Source organism: Carassius carassius, chromosome 38 (assembly GCF_963082965.1).
Source record: "Carassius carassius chromosome 38, fCarCar2.1, whole genome shotgun sequence".
NCBI lineage: Eukaryota > Metazoa > Chordata > Actinopteri > Cypriniformes > Cyprinidae > Carassius > Carassius carassius.
Window position 1 is genome coordinate 18465056 of NC_081792.1, and position 14750 is coordinate 18479805.

At 37.9% G+C, this 14750-nt stretch overlaps 1 protein-coding gene across 1 annotated transcript in view; it reads right to left on the minus strand.

The window, feature by feature from the left end:
* LOC132119464 (phosphatidylinositol 4-phosphate 3-kinase C2 domain-containing subunit beta-like) overlaps positions 1-14750 on the minus strand; it is a 36539-nt gene that overhangs the window by 5434 nt on the left and 16355 nt on the right. The window contains exons 12-21 of the mRNA XM_059529465.1: positions 12409-12531; positions 11752-11919; positions 11000-11111; positions 7392-7534; positions 3272-3460; positions 2543-2636; positions 2302-2396; positions 1212-1392; positions 251-358; positions 57-149 (exon numbers count right to left, since the gene is read on the minus strand). Coding sequence (XP_059385448.1) covers positions 57-149; positions 251-358; positions 1212-1392; positions 2302-2396; positions 2543-2636; positions 3272-3460; positions 7392-7534; positions 11000-11111; positions 11752-11919; positions 12409-12531 — 1306 coding nt within the window. The remainder of the gene's footprint in view (positions 1-56; positions 150-250; positions 359-1211; positions 1393-2301; positions 2397-2542; positions 2637-3271; positions 3461-7391; positions 7535-10999; positions 11112-11751; positions 11920-12408; positions 12532-14750) is intronic.

Sequence of the window (14750 nt, forward strand, 5' to 3'; positions counted from 1 at the left end):
ACTTTTCAATGCAGAACCACTGATCCATAATGCACACAGACCAGGGAAGGCGGTACCTTAAAAATGACATTGACGTTGTCTCCCAGAGAATCCTGGTTCTGGAACGACAGCTTCAGAGGCACTGCATTAGAGTTGAAGTAGGAGCAAGACTACATGAAGAGAGAATGAGAGAGATGTGTTGTTTTTTATGTGTCTGCAAGAACATCATAATGTCCTCCACATGCATGATATATGAAGACACAAGCTGTACCTGTATGTTGATGCCTTTGACAAACAGGCCTGGGTTCAGGGGAAGTCGACAACTGCTGTTCATAGAGAAGAACTGTTTGACCTCCTCCAGCCTCTCCCGGAGAATAGCCTGAACATCGGAAAGACAAACCATGATTAATGTGCTGACCAGCCAGTCTGAAGAACATCAAAAATCAGTCTTTGGCACAGACCTGTTCTGTTAGAGCATTATGAGTGAGTGACGTGACATACAGCCAAGTATGGTGACCCATACTCAGAATTCGTGCTCTGCATTTAACCCATCCAAAGTGCACACACACACAGAGCAGTGAACAACACACACACACACACACACACACACACACTTACACACACACACCCGGAGCAGTGGGCAGCCATTTATGCGCCGGCTAGGGAGCAGTTGGGGGTTCGATGCCTTGCTCAAGGGCACCTAAGTCGTGGTATTGCCGGCCCGAGATTCGAACCCACAACCCTAAGGTTAGGAGTCAAACTCTCTAACCACTAAGCCACAACAGAAAACATCTAAGGCTTGATTTAAACTAGTCACATGATCAAGGGAGACATGTTAATACCACATGCATGATCATGTGACCACTTGTGATCTGATATTATGGCGCGGTTTAATGGTTGAAGTGTTCGCTTGAATTAAAACTAAAAGCTAAAACTGAAAAAAAGGGTAAATCGGTTTCCACAATTGAATAAAATTAAAAAAGGTAATTTTGACTTGTCTCACAATTCTGACTTTATTTTTCCTCGCAATTGCGAGTTTACATCTCACAATTTACCCCCCCCCACAGAATTGAGACTCTCAATTACCTTTTTTAATTTCCATAAATAAACAAATAAAAAATAAAACTAAATGCCAATTCAAAATATTAATAAATACTATAATGTTATGTAAGTGATATTAAAATAATGCTTGGTGTGAAAAGCCAGTGTAAATGAGGAATGCTGAAGCTGACCTGTCTGGATGAAGGCGAGGCATCTCGAACTCGCTGGGCTATTTTAGCCAGAATATTGACCAGCCAGCATTGCCGATCAAACTCTTCTCTCAAACCACGACCAGAGCAGCAGAGAAGAGCCGCCAGCAGATACTGATACCTCACGCTAAACTGAGAGTCTTGAAGAGCATCTTTCAGCAACCTACAAAGAGAGAGAGACAGACAAATGAACATTAGTATTGATGATAATCAATAGAGCACTGACATCCTAATGCTTCTTAAAGTTATTTTTACAGTGAAATTGCACTCACAAACTGCAATTTAACAAAGAGCAAGTTTAGATGCAAGCACAACTTGCTGAATCTTATTCTGAATATGTAATCTACTTTTAGGAAGCTTTAGAATGTTTTACATTGTGACATTTTTCAGTTTTTTATAAATGTAAGGCCTCTGGATTGAGAATCATTTTTAAATGATTCTCACTACTTTACAGTATTTTTCCCCTTTGTTGGTAATGGTAATATTTTAACACTAAATAAATTTGATTAATATGGTATTTGTTTTTTTAGAAAGTACAACATGATACCATTATGTGTAAATTCTTTAAAAATTAAATAATGATATATACGTTTTTATAATCTTACAGTAATGAGAAAAACAGAATGTGTATTTTACTTCTAGGGTAAAATTAGCTTAATAGTTCTGAATAGAGTGTCAAAATGCCAAAATACTAATTTTAATAATAAATATTTTTTATAAAATGTATTCTTTCCTCTTTAGGGGTAAAATGCAACAGAATTTACAAAGGCTTTAAATGATCCTCTATACAGAAAAAAGACCTAATCTGTACAGCAGGTGGAGCTGTGAGCTAACTTCATAGACTTCATATCTATCAGTATGAGACTGTGAATCTACATGTACATGACTTTAATGTGTATAACATTTTTATGCATTCATGGTGGTCACTAGTGCTGACTATGAATCAAATATCAGTTTAACGTTGACAAATCAGAATGTGAGAATATGAGCCAGCATGACCAGATTATTCAGTATGTGTGCTCTTCGTGAGGGCACTGCGTTCTTAAATATAATCTGAGGGTAGAGGACACACCAGAAGAGGTAGTGAGCAATGCGGATGTCCCCGATGGCCCTCCTCAGCAGAAAACGCACCAGGTGACTGTCCAGATAACACTCGTACTTCAGCGCCTGCATAAGATAGAGCAATTTGTAGGATGGGGAGGAAGAAACAAGAGGGTGAGAAAACAAAACGGATGGATAAAAAGAATGACAGGTAGGATGTAAACGGATCAAGGTCAATGGGAGAGGAAGGAATAGAACAAGGCCTTCGCTACCTGCACTAACTGAGGAAGGAAGTCCAAAAGCTCTGGATCAGAGATTGAGTCCATCCACTGGACTGCTGTCCGCCTACACTCCTGATCTGGAAACCTGGTTTAAATGGGACATTAGGGTCATTGTGAAATCTAAATGGACAATTTGTAATTATTTTTTAATGAAAACCTACTTTAATGGTGCTTTTTTTATGTGCATGTGTGTGGGGGAAGGGGGGGTTGTTGGGGTGGATTGGGGGGTCTAGTGGTCTCTGAAAACGGTCATTTACTCACCGTAAAGTCATTCCAAACCTGTATGACTGACTTTCTTCTGCTACACACAAAAGATGATCCCACTGACTTTCATTTATAAGCAAAAAATGCAATCGAAGTCAACGGGAACTGAAACTGTTTTGTTAGCAGAAACTAAAGAAAATTAAGACAGGTTTGGAATAAGAGACAGAATGTTCAGTTTTGGGTGAACTATCCCATCTTGGTCAACCTGGTTAGAACCGGTAGGCCACCCTGCTGGCTCTGGATTTTAAACACTAACAAAGCTTTAAAACCATGTCAGTAAATGTCAGGAGTAGATATGTGCGCTCCACAAGTGCTCTTCTGGACAAATGTAAAGGTCAATTATTCATGGTCTGCACAAATCAGCCCAACTGCTAACCACTGGAGGACAGTTGAGCTCTGCTTAGCCTCCAGCTAAACAATGGTGCAAGCTGTTGCCATGATTGCCATAACACTCACGTGGCGTTCAGCAGGCCTAGGGCGTCCAGGTGGTCCATGCATCCCCACTGGCGGAGCAGGGCATAGATGTCAGGAAGACATGCCCACTCCCAGCTGGGTGCGCTGGCCAGGACCAGCGGCAGACGACTGGCTTCCACGTGGCAGAAATAACGCTTCTCCCACAATAGACGCCGGTCCTCTGGAGCCAACCTAGATAAACGGATCAACAATAAAAGTTAGCACAAAGAGTAAACAAACCTGTACACCACTCTCAAACTTCTAAAACAAATATTTACATAAATAAATGGCACATTATATGAAGAAAAATAAAGATATTGTATATGTATATTTTATGGTCCTTTCTAAATGAAAATATATATACAAATCTTTTATATCTTATGCCAGTGAATTATGACACTTGCACTGGAAATGTAAAAATAATAGTTTAATAATAATTAAATAAATAAAAATATATATAAAATAAGTGTTTATATGTTTTCGATATGTATATCTTCTATTTTAAATATGTATTTTTTCTTTATTTTGCAACATATTGCAAGTGCCATCACCTGACAAGCCTGACTTCACCTGACAACGCGTCACAATATATCATAAATATAAAAACTTATATTATTTTATAAGAGCTGTACAAGTTTGCTGTTTTAATCCATTTTGGCACAAACAAAATATGTCAACTTGTCAAATGAAGAAATTTATTATTATTACTATTATTATAATCGTCATTACAATTATTAAATGTAGCATTTTTTCAGTGTTTTTCCCAATCCATCGGTCTGCCGGTCCATTTCATGGAAATGAACACATAACAGACATTTCTCATGAGTGCTCAAGCATTCTGCAAACATTAAAGTCTTAAATGTTGTTTCCAGACATGGTTTGCAATCCATCATCTACACGCCATCATAGTCCAAAAACATGATTACCCAATCCGATAAAGCTTAAAAGTAATGTTTATCTTGACAAAAAGACAGCATAACGTGTCCGGGAGGTGTCTGTGCATGGGCTCTCACTGCAGTAAAGGATGAAAAATAACCAATCTAGGTAATTTATGCTGCATGTTTTCTTCTACACTGATGTACCAAACCCACTGAGTCCAGAAGTAAACACTACCGAAGGCCAAGTTAAACAGAACTGAATTTTTATGAATAATATTTAAAAAGACATAAGAGGATTGACAACAACTCGCAATAGCCTGTACAAATACTGATAAACACACCATCCATGCTTTCAAATGCTTTGTTTAGGTCCTTCGTGCTGCTCATCTCATCCATGGAAACTAGCATGTGAGCTGGTTGGATGTCATTTGTAAAAGCAAACACACATTAGCGGCAGCGTGTAGCTACTGCGCTCTTCGCTGGTTTATGAATTCATGTTGGGGAGTGGCCTCTACTTCTAGGGATGACAGGCATAGGGCAGGACCCCAGGATCAAATTACCTCTGCGCATGCTGGGCCGTGACCATACAGAGTCATCAAACAGCTCAATATACTGGGGGAAGGGTTTTGAAAGCCTCATATGGTCACACCAACGCTCTTCACGGCAACATGCAAACACTACTGTCATTAGATGACTACATATCCCACAAATCCCAGGAGGATGGAAGAGTATTGATTTCTGGCTGCCGTTGCCCAATGCAACCTAGAGGACCTTCTGTGTATCAATCGGTATAGAAAACGACAACCTCATTAAATAAATTTAATAAGTGTTCTTGCTGGAACAAAAAAAACATTGGGCAACAAGATAAACATCTAGAGTCTTGCAATTTTGGGGTGGCTTGAGGACAATATTTTCATTTTAAGGTCATCGTAGGTGGTTTTCCAGCATGTTATCATGCAGTTTCTAGAATGTTCTGGGTAGATGTTAGGATTTGGGGATCAGAATAATTGTTAAATTAATTTTATTCAGCAAGAATGTATTTATTTATGACAGTGAAAGACATTAAAATTGCTAAAAAAACATTTATATTTTCATAGAAATACTGTTGTTTCAAAGAAATGCAGTTCTAGTCAAAAAAAAATCTTGAGAGAAAAAAAAGGTAAAACTGTTTCCACATTAAATTTTAATTAGCTGTTTTCAACACTGATATCAGCATATTAGAATGGCTTCTCAAGGATCATGTGACACTAAAAACTGGAGTAATGGCTGCTGAAAAAAAGCTTTGCAATCAAAGAAATTCATTAAAATATAGAATACATCTAAACATTACATTCACATTTATGTTTTTCGAAAATATTTATATTTTCTAACTTTTTAAATGGTAGTGTATGTTTTTGCTCAATTAAAAACAAAAATTTGAAATCTGCACACTTAAGTAACACAAAGTAACACATCACCCCTGAAAAATGCTGCACAATTTGAGAGAATTTATATCTGTAGCAAAAAAAAAAAAAAAAAAAAAAAAAAAAATGAGCAGCTGTAATAGGAGCTAGAGTTTCTAGAATTGATCAACTGCATGAAAACACCCACCACGGTTCAGGTTTACAAAAAAAAATTGTAAACTTTAACTCTGCTGACACAAGCCAGATCACAGTTTACACCCAGCTCAAATGCTCAACCTTTGCTATGAGAGATGGAGACAATTTATGACTGAATATTTCCAGGCTGGTGTGGATCCAGATTTTACACTGCAGCAAATGTTTCAGAGCTCCACAGGAAGAAAAACAGCTGAGAGAGAAAGAGAAGAGAAACCGAGCCAGATGGGGAGATATCCACATCAGCTGTCTAAAGTTGACTATAACAAAGTGAGTACTGTAGAGCACCAAGCCCTGTTGAGCAGTCTCTTATGATCACCAAGGCTGCATTTACTTAATAAAAATACAAAACATTAATATTGTGAAATATTATTTTTCTGCAGAAACCACTTTATTATAATAATAATAATACAATTTTTTTATTTTATTTATTTTTCCGATGAATAGAATGTTAAAAAGAACAGCATTCACTTGAAAAATATTTTTCTGGGACATTATAAATATCACCGTCATGCGAGATCAATTGAATGCATTCTGGCTGTAAAGAAAGGCATTCATTTCTTTCAAAAAAGCAATGTAATTAACACATGCTATTGCTAAATATATCTGAAATATGTATTTTTAATATTACAAAATGTATTTACGGTCACTGTTGATTAATGCACAAAATTGTGAATAAAACAAAAAAAAGACCTTACTTGCCAAACTTTTCAATAGTATGGTGTATTATTAGTGTATATAATTTATACAAATGTTTATAAAAAATAGTATACAGTATACTATATTTTATTACACTTTATAAGAATATTTAATGTACACTTAACTCTACAGTCTTAACAGTGTGTGCATGTACTCATTTCCTGTTTTTTTTCACCCTCCCCTGACATCAGACCTTTCCAACGCCACATGAATTCTGTTATTCCTCCCACTGCTGCTTGAGAGGAGGGATAAGATGGGGAAACACAGAGGAATGCAGAGGACAAAAAGTTGTTGTCTTCACTCCCAGCAACAAGGATCTGACACCAGCTTCTACAACACTCTGCTGCACCCTCTCATAAGTGTCTGACCAGCACCTCAGCATAACCCTGAGCTTCTTCAACCTCTGTTCCCATGTAGACGTGCTCATTTGGGATCGGAAAAGAAATTTCATGCTGTGTCACATAAATATAAATGATGCGTAACGACAGCTGAACCTGAATTTGCATTAGCTGGTTATTTGAGGTTGCAACTACACTTAAACCATCCTTGTCCTGTAGAAGATGCCGTTTTTATTTTTTAACATAATACATTAAATTAATAATTACATTAATATTCATTTAAATTAGTTTTTCCATTTAATTAAGTAATTTAGCATTTAAGTAGCTGGAGTAGTTAATGTGGTGACTTTACACATTGCACATCAAGCTTTGCCAATTTTAATGAGAGATCTTGATCTGTACAGTCTAGCTTTTGTGTCAGTCTAGAAAGTGTTGTTACAAAATGTTGTTACAAGGCAAATGGAGCATTTTAAATGCTGATAGAAGGGAAAATTCTTTTATTTATTTTTTTTTCATTCAAGGAAAAAAGAACCTGGAATACATTAACACAGTAAAACAAATAATTAGATCAGGACGCAGAAGCTGCTTTAGGATTATCAGACAGCCAACTTACCAGAAAAGGGACTTCTTGTGCAAGACATCATGTAGCTGCCTCTGGCTGAGCTGGTCCAGACGGGAGAACTCGTACTGGGGGCTGAATTCTGCAGGAGGGGGGGTACTGAAGCGCACTTCGAAAGAAGAAGTGGGAAAGTCCACCTGAAAAAACGAGGAGTGTTTTGTTGAAGATCAGCCACTGTTTTAACAATGGAGGGTTTAAACACACAACAGTTAATAGAAAGAGTTCTATGTCTGAACTGAAAAACGCCATGAAAAATGTCAACGCTACCTCTTTATTTGACTTTTTACTACATTTCTCAGACAATGTGTGTATACGCTACAGTTTAAAAGTTTGGATTTATTCGAAACTGATTTTTTTTGTAAAATGGGTTGATATAGATATAAAGAAAACAAATGGCTATCACAAGTAAAAAATTCCTGCAGCTCATGGGTTGTAAAGATGGGACAAGAGTGAAATTAGGAGATTTATGTTCCAAAGCAATCACTGAGGTTTGCGGTCACGGCTGGCAGCAGTTTAACAGTTCTGAAAGCCATAACAGCACCGAGAACAGATGAGGCTTTAACCTTAAACATGCCAAAATAAAGGGATATTTCACCCAAAAATTTAAATTACCCCATGATTTACTCACCCTCAAGGCATCCAAGGTGTATATGGCTTTCTTCTTTCAGATAAACCCAATCAAGAGTTATATAAAAAAATGTACTGGCTCTTTCAAGTTTCAAATGAATGTTTTTTTTTTTCAATAGTCCAAAAGAAGTCCAATAAAGTACGTCCATCCATCATAAAAAAAGGCTTCCTGGAGCGAACTGATGGCTTTTTTTTTTTTAGAAAAATATCCATATGTAAAACTTAAGAATAAAGTCATATACACCCAGGATGCCTTGAGGATGAGTAAATCATGGGGTAATTTTAATTTTTTGAATAAACTAATTTAAATACCACTAACGCTACATGTTAACAGCAGAGATCCAATATACAATCAGCTAAAGACAAACTGAAACTACAATCACATGCACCCAGTGACAAAAACAAGTTTGAAATCAAGAAAACTAAGTTGATAAAACTATAAACTTTATAATGAACAATGAAAAAAGCTTTAAGAGAAAGCTCTTGATAGGGACTTCTGGGTTGGTTTTCACACTTCTGTCAGCCGGGCTTAAAATCAATCCAGTGTTTATTGCCATATGCCTCTCAGCATCACACTTCATCCATTAGCAGAGCAGAACACACTAGAGTAATGAGCACAGTCCTTCATCCATTTCACGACCTTCAAATGTCAGAAATGTCCCCCATAAAGCAAATCAGTTCAATCGGCAGCCAACTTGGTCACACCCCATGCAGCTATTTCCTAATGAAACTTATTTGGGGCAGACAACGCATTAAATAGTTCATGAATGAAAGGTTGTGAGGATAGAAGTGTCCTTTTTTTGGGGGGGTGGGGGGGGGGGTTAAATAAGCCATCTAACCTGGTAATACTTACTGTAAAGTGTTACCAAGACAAAACAAAAATTACAAACTTCCAATTCTAACAAAAAAAAAAATATAAAAATGTAATAGATATTAATAACCCCCCCCCCCCCCCCAATATTACCACAAGTGGTAATGATCTGCCCTTTATACTGTCTTTGAGTGAAGTCGCATTGCAGTTTGCTTTATGCTAATTTATAAACTGTATCTTTAGCTTTCAACAATGAACTGTCAATTGACAAAGAAGGACTTGGTTCGGCATGCAAAAAAAAAAAAAACTCAGATTTTCAAAGAAAAGTCTGAATTGAAAAGAAAAAAGGAAAAGAATGTGAAAAATGGGGACAGAGAAAGTTAGAGAGAGAGAGAGAGAGAGAGAGAGAGAGAGAGAGAGAGAGAGAGAGAGAGAGAGAGAGAGAAAAGCAGCAATGGATAAGTAGAGAAGCTAAAGGGAGCAAGTGCACATTAGGTGGTTTTAATGAGCCCCAGATGCGTCATTAGCCCCAGATGCGTCATTAGCCCCAGATGCATCTTGGCTTAATGGGCAGATTGCAGGGACTGACTGAGGAAAATCTGCCACCTCACACTGAATAACCCCAGCACCTTAATGAGGGGTAGAACCTACTGAATAGGCACAGGACCAGGCTTCGCTCCCAGTTTGAACTGCACAGCCCACTGCCCTTAGACAAAGCCATGCCATTCGGGCACAAAAGAGCCCTACTGGCACTATTATGGGCTGGTTTGGCATGCAGAAATGGCAGAAAGAAGAACCAGGATTGTATAGTAGGAGGCCTGTGTGGAGGCTGGGAATCCAAGTGAAGAGAAAACCATGCACACACATGATTTACCGCACAAATTCAGAACAATACCAGCGGGGATTGCTGTTTACAGAGAGGGGCGGTGAAATGTCACGTCTGAATGTCTTAAGAGGATATTATTGCATGTGGAGGAAATGGTGACTCAATGCGCACATCTGGGGTGACATCTCAGGTGTTTGTGTTGACTGTCTGAGTATGTGTTTATTTTTAATAGAGCGTTTCCTGCACTTCCACTTAATCTAAAGCCATGTTTAAAGAATTTATCTTGCTACACCACTGTTCAAAAGTTTGGGGTCAGTAAGATTAAAAAATTAACTTTTATTCAACAAGGATGCATTAAAATGATCCGAAGTTTCTGTAAAGATATTTCTAATGTTACGAATGTTTTTTTACAAATACATGCTTTGTTCATCAAAAAATACTGCTTTGAACATTGGTAATAATAAGAAATGTTACTTCAGCAGCAAATCAGAATATTAGAATGATTTCTGAAGGATCATGTGACACTGAAGACTGGAGTAACGATGCAGAAAATTCAGCTTTTTCTAACGACTATCACTGAATCATTCAGATGGTTCTCTAAACCATAAGTTTGGTCATGTATGATACAAAATAAGCAAGTACCATGTTACTGTGATATCCTTTTACAGTAACAAAATCTGAATAAAAAGTCTATTTTTGTGTTATCAAACTATTTCCCGTGCTTACTTTGCCTGGGGTTGTTTAGGTGCATATAAAACAGTGACAATTCTGAATTCATCTTTCTCTTTCTCTCTCTCTCTGCAGAGCTACCTGACCTACTTTTAGGACACTTTACAAGTAGCAGGACAGTTCCTTCCTACATTTCCACTAGCACATTGGCCCGACCCCATTACTGCTGAGGTTACGAGCAAAGCACGGAATACACTTCCATTATACTCCCTTACATATAATCTAACCAGACATGGCTTCAAAAATATACTGCTTAAACACCTTAAACCTATTATCTCAATAGCCAACTTTACTGGGTGAGTATGCACAAATGACCTTTTTGAAAGAGAGAGATAAACGCGAGATGGTGGGTTTGTTTTAAACGGGAAGGCTCATCCTTAAGGCCTGATAAGAGCCTCTTTAGCACACTGCAGCCTCCTGGATAAAAGACAGATCAACCACAATATAGAAGGAGATGGAGAAAAATGAGTGGATGGAAGAAGAGCGTGTTGTGAGTAAACATCACTTTACAGAGAATGAGTGAGAGTTAACAGTAATAGATTATGAAGTAGGACAAGCAGGAAACAGTTTACTATACAATTACAATTTGATTTGAGCAGAAGGCCAAACCTGAAGGATGACACTGTCTGGCTGGCTGAAGTTGGGTATGCTGGAACGAGCGTTTCCTCTGCCAGGGGTTGAAGGCCAGAGACCCAGCAGCTTCCTCCCGCATGTTAGAACACTAAGGAAGAGGTAAAACAGGGTCAGAAAACACCTAACATCCGCTTATGGCTGTATAATACGGACAATTATATAATTGACCTATTAAGTACATTTGTGTGTTAATCTTACAAGCAAAAGGTAAATATTTATGCTAGTAATCTTTTATGGATCCCGTAAAAAAAGAAATAAAGTAAACATGTCTTCCTAAGAATTATACAAAATCAACTTATCTAATCTCAGCTTTTAAGTACTTTTTTTTTTTTTTAAACAGTCAAAAGGACAAAATGTTTCAAGTATTACTTTTATTTATATAGTTGGACTTGGCTGTGCATTTGACCATGAAATGTTTGCTCAATGTGTCCTCCAATTCCTTTTACTTCTGTATTTACCCAGCTTCAGAAACAGCAATCAGCTTTTCAATGTGTCACTTCTGCTCAGGAACTGGTGCACACTCGTTTGAGTGTTTGTGGTGTCTGTAGGCTGCACTAGACTTGCAGTAGTCAGCCTGTTCAGATCACACAACTGTTTTGCTGTAGGAGGTGAGTATCAGCAGTACTCTAGTGCTTAAAGAGCCTGCTTTCATGCCCTCCATTATAATATGCACTTAAGCCATTATCATTAATAAAAAAAAACAAAGAAGAAAACATCTCCACGCTTACTGTCTGAAGCTGAATAAGGGCATGGTGACCCAACCCAAAGCCTCAATGCTGCGTTTCTGCTTGCTCTTCTCCTCCGCACCTACAGGGGGAGGTACAGTGGTGGCATATAGTGTCACAGTCAACTGTGACTCCCTTGGCAATTGGTTGATCTGGATGGGGAAGCAAACTCTAGATTTTGAAAAAGACAAAATTAAAAATGAGTATAATTCCAGTCTGAATCATGCTTTTGAAATGATACGTTTCCATAAAGGATCAAATTAGAATTACAGTTTCTCCTCAAAACTAAGCACAACAAATGCAACATTTTATTTTTTAAACACCTACACTTGGAGTTATTATAGCATATATTCCACTTTCATACATGAGCCTAAAAATATTCACCAAAGGATGGGAAGATAAAAAAAAAAGTGACAAATGTCCACTAAAATACCCCTGAACAATACCAAAACTCTACAATAAGACGGCAGAGTACAAAAACAGCCACAGGAAGCTAAGCTGGATGAGCTATTTTCAAATATGTCGTCGGAAATACTTTGTAAACAAACTTGGATCTACTGTGTTCCAACATTAGGCCCACTGTTTTCGACAAACCTCAAAAATACAGTATTTATGGGACTCAGCTTTTATGTAATGTGTTTGGATTGGCGTCAGGCTCACCTCTGGTCCCACACCACCAGGTGGAAGAGATATTTGCTGACCGACTGTTTACTGGTGTGCTGGGGGGCACAAAGCTCCACTCCACCATGGGTAAGAGAACAGGACAGGAAGAAATTTTCATAGCTGTAGATGGGTTTGTGTGTGTGTGAGAGAGAGAGAGAGAGAGAGAGAGAGAGAGAGAGAGAGACAAAGAAGGTGAGATCAGCAAATGGGAGCAGTTTACAGTCACGTAAATGTTACATCTAACAGAAGCCAAGATATTTGGCACATTAAACCACTGAAAACTTTCCCCTTCCGGGAAGCTGCTGCAAACCTGATAAAACAAAATAAAACCAAAAAAATAAAATATGGACAAGATGTTTAAAATGTACACAATAAAATAAAAATAAATCTTAATCCTTTTTTGGAAATACCTTATTAAACAACAGGCCAGGCTTACTAAGTAAAACCATCATCTTGCAATAAACAAAATCAAGAATAGGGGAGTCTTGCAAAACATAGAGTGTTTTAGAAATCAAGTCTTTACTAAACACAGGCATGCTTTTATATTTGGGATGACTAGCTAATGACATCTTTTCCCAACTTCTCTCTCCTAATCCCAACATTATCCCACATCATTCAACATCAATTTAAGCACTTACATGGGAAATGTACTCCCGAAGCCAATTTAAATAGAATGAAAAACATTCCTAAGCTAAATGGAACACCAGAGAAGAAAGAAAAAAAATGTGTGATTGAAATACTAATGTCACAAATACTGATCTGAGGATCCATAAAAACACAGTAGAAGAATAAACACCATGGTTATTGTCTCCTGAAAACCATTTAGACATCTTCATGATAAATAATGTTTGAAATGGCCTTTTCACACTAATCTGAAATCAGATTTGAACCTTTAGGTTTGAAAAGGAATGAAGCTGATTCTAGATCAGCCCATCTGATTGACTCTAGTTGCCTAAAGCAGATGGGAGACAAGAGAACGTCAGCCCTCCCTCACCACTGCACAGGTGCCCGGTGCCCAGCTTGCCCTCCGCCTGGCTCCAGAGGTCAAAGGTTATGCTGAGTTCCCATACATGCTTCTTTGCGATGGCTCGTTCCACAGTCTGCATCAGGTTCAGAGGGAGACAAAGAGCACTAGTCCAGGCCAATGGGCAGTAGAGACCATTCTCGTGCTGTGTCGGGGAGGGGAAGGGGCTGTATTATTTTGTGACTGATTGACTGGGAGATGTTGGCCAGCATCTGTCTCCATGCTGGTAGGAGCGGTAACCACAGCTCTGGCTTAGGGCAGAGGGTGAAGGAAGAGGAGTGGGAAAAAAAGAGGGAATGCCATTCTCAAGAGTTCTCTCGGTACACCGTAACGCCAAATAATCCTGCTGGATTACCGAAGGGGATCAGCAATGTGGACAGATGGTATACAGCTGCGTCTTCTTCCACAAGAGTCAAGTTTTCCTGTGGTGTCATTTCCACAGTCCTCAGAATTCAATCGTAAAATGCAGGTTTTTGACCTACAGGTACATTAAGATATTTAGATTTTGTTATTCTGAGTGACAGAAAATTGATTTAGAACCACAAACGAGTTAATGAATGTGATCAACACATAGAGAGCCTATGTCTGGTATGCTATTTGCTGGGAAATAAGCACTTCCTGTACAATTCAAAAAAAGAGCTACTAAACCCAATAGTGAAACTAAGCTAAGGCAAGAAGTATTTTTCCAAGTAATCCATATTTTGCTGAAAGAGGCCCAATCTGAATCATTGTTAGCTGCAATAGTTTTTTTTTATTATATTTTTCTACTTTCGATTTTGGTTCACAGTAATCACAGCATGTAATATGATATCATGGAAGTCTTGTTAGAAACCTGTCATTCAGGATCTCTAATCAGTTTGCAAAACAAACGATAACGCTTACTAAAGCAAATCTGAACTTGTTCAAACAGTCAAAACAACAACCCACTTTTCATATTTCTTTTCTACAAGAGCAATTTTATGAAGATTGACAGTGGACAATGAGTTGGAGAAATAATATTAATAATATTTAATATATTTTAAAGTGTAATTGTACATTTTACAAATGTAATTTTATATCTTAAAATGTTTACTGCTGCCATGGCAACGCTGAGTTTCCAGCAGCCATTATTCCACATTTTTATGGAAACTAATTTTTACTTCCAGGACTCTTTGATGAACAAAATTGACCTTTTGCATAATTGTGTGTCACTTTTGATCACACCCTTGCTGAACAGAAAGCATTAATTTCTTAAAAAATATATATGTGTGTGTGCGTGTGTGTGTATATCCAGGCCGAGAGCCATGGGAACGGAGCGAGGCCGGTGGAGTGATTG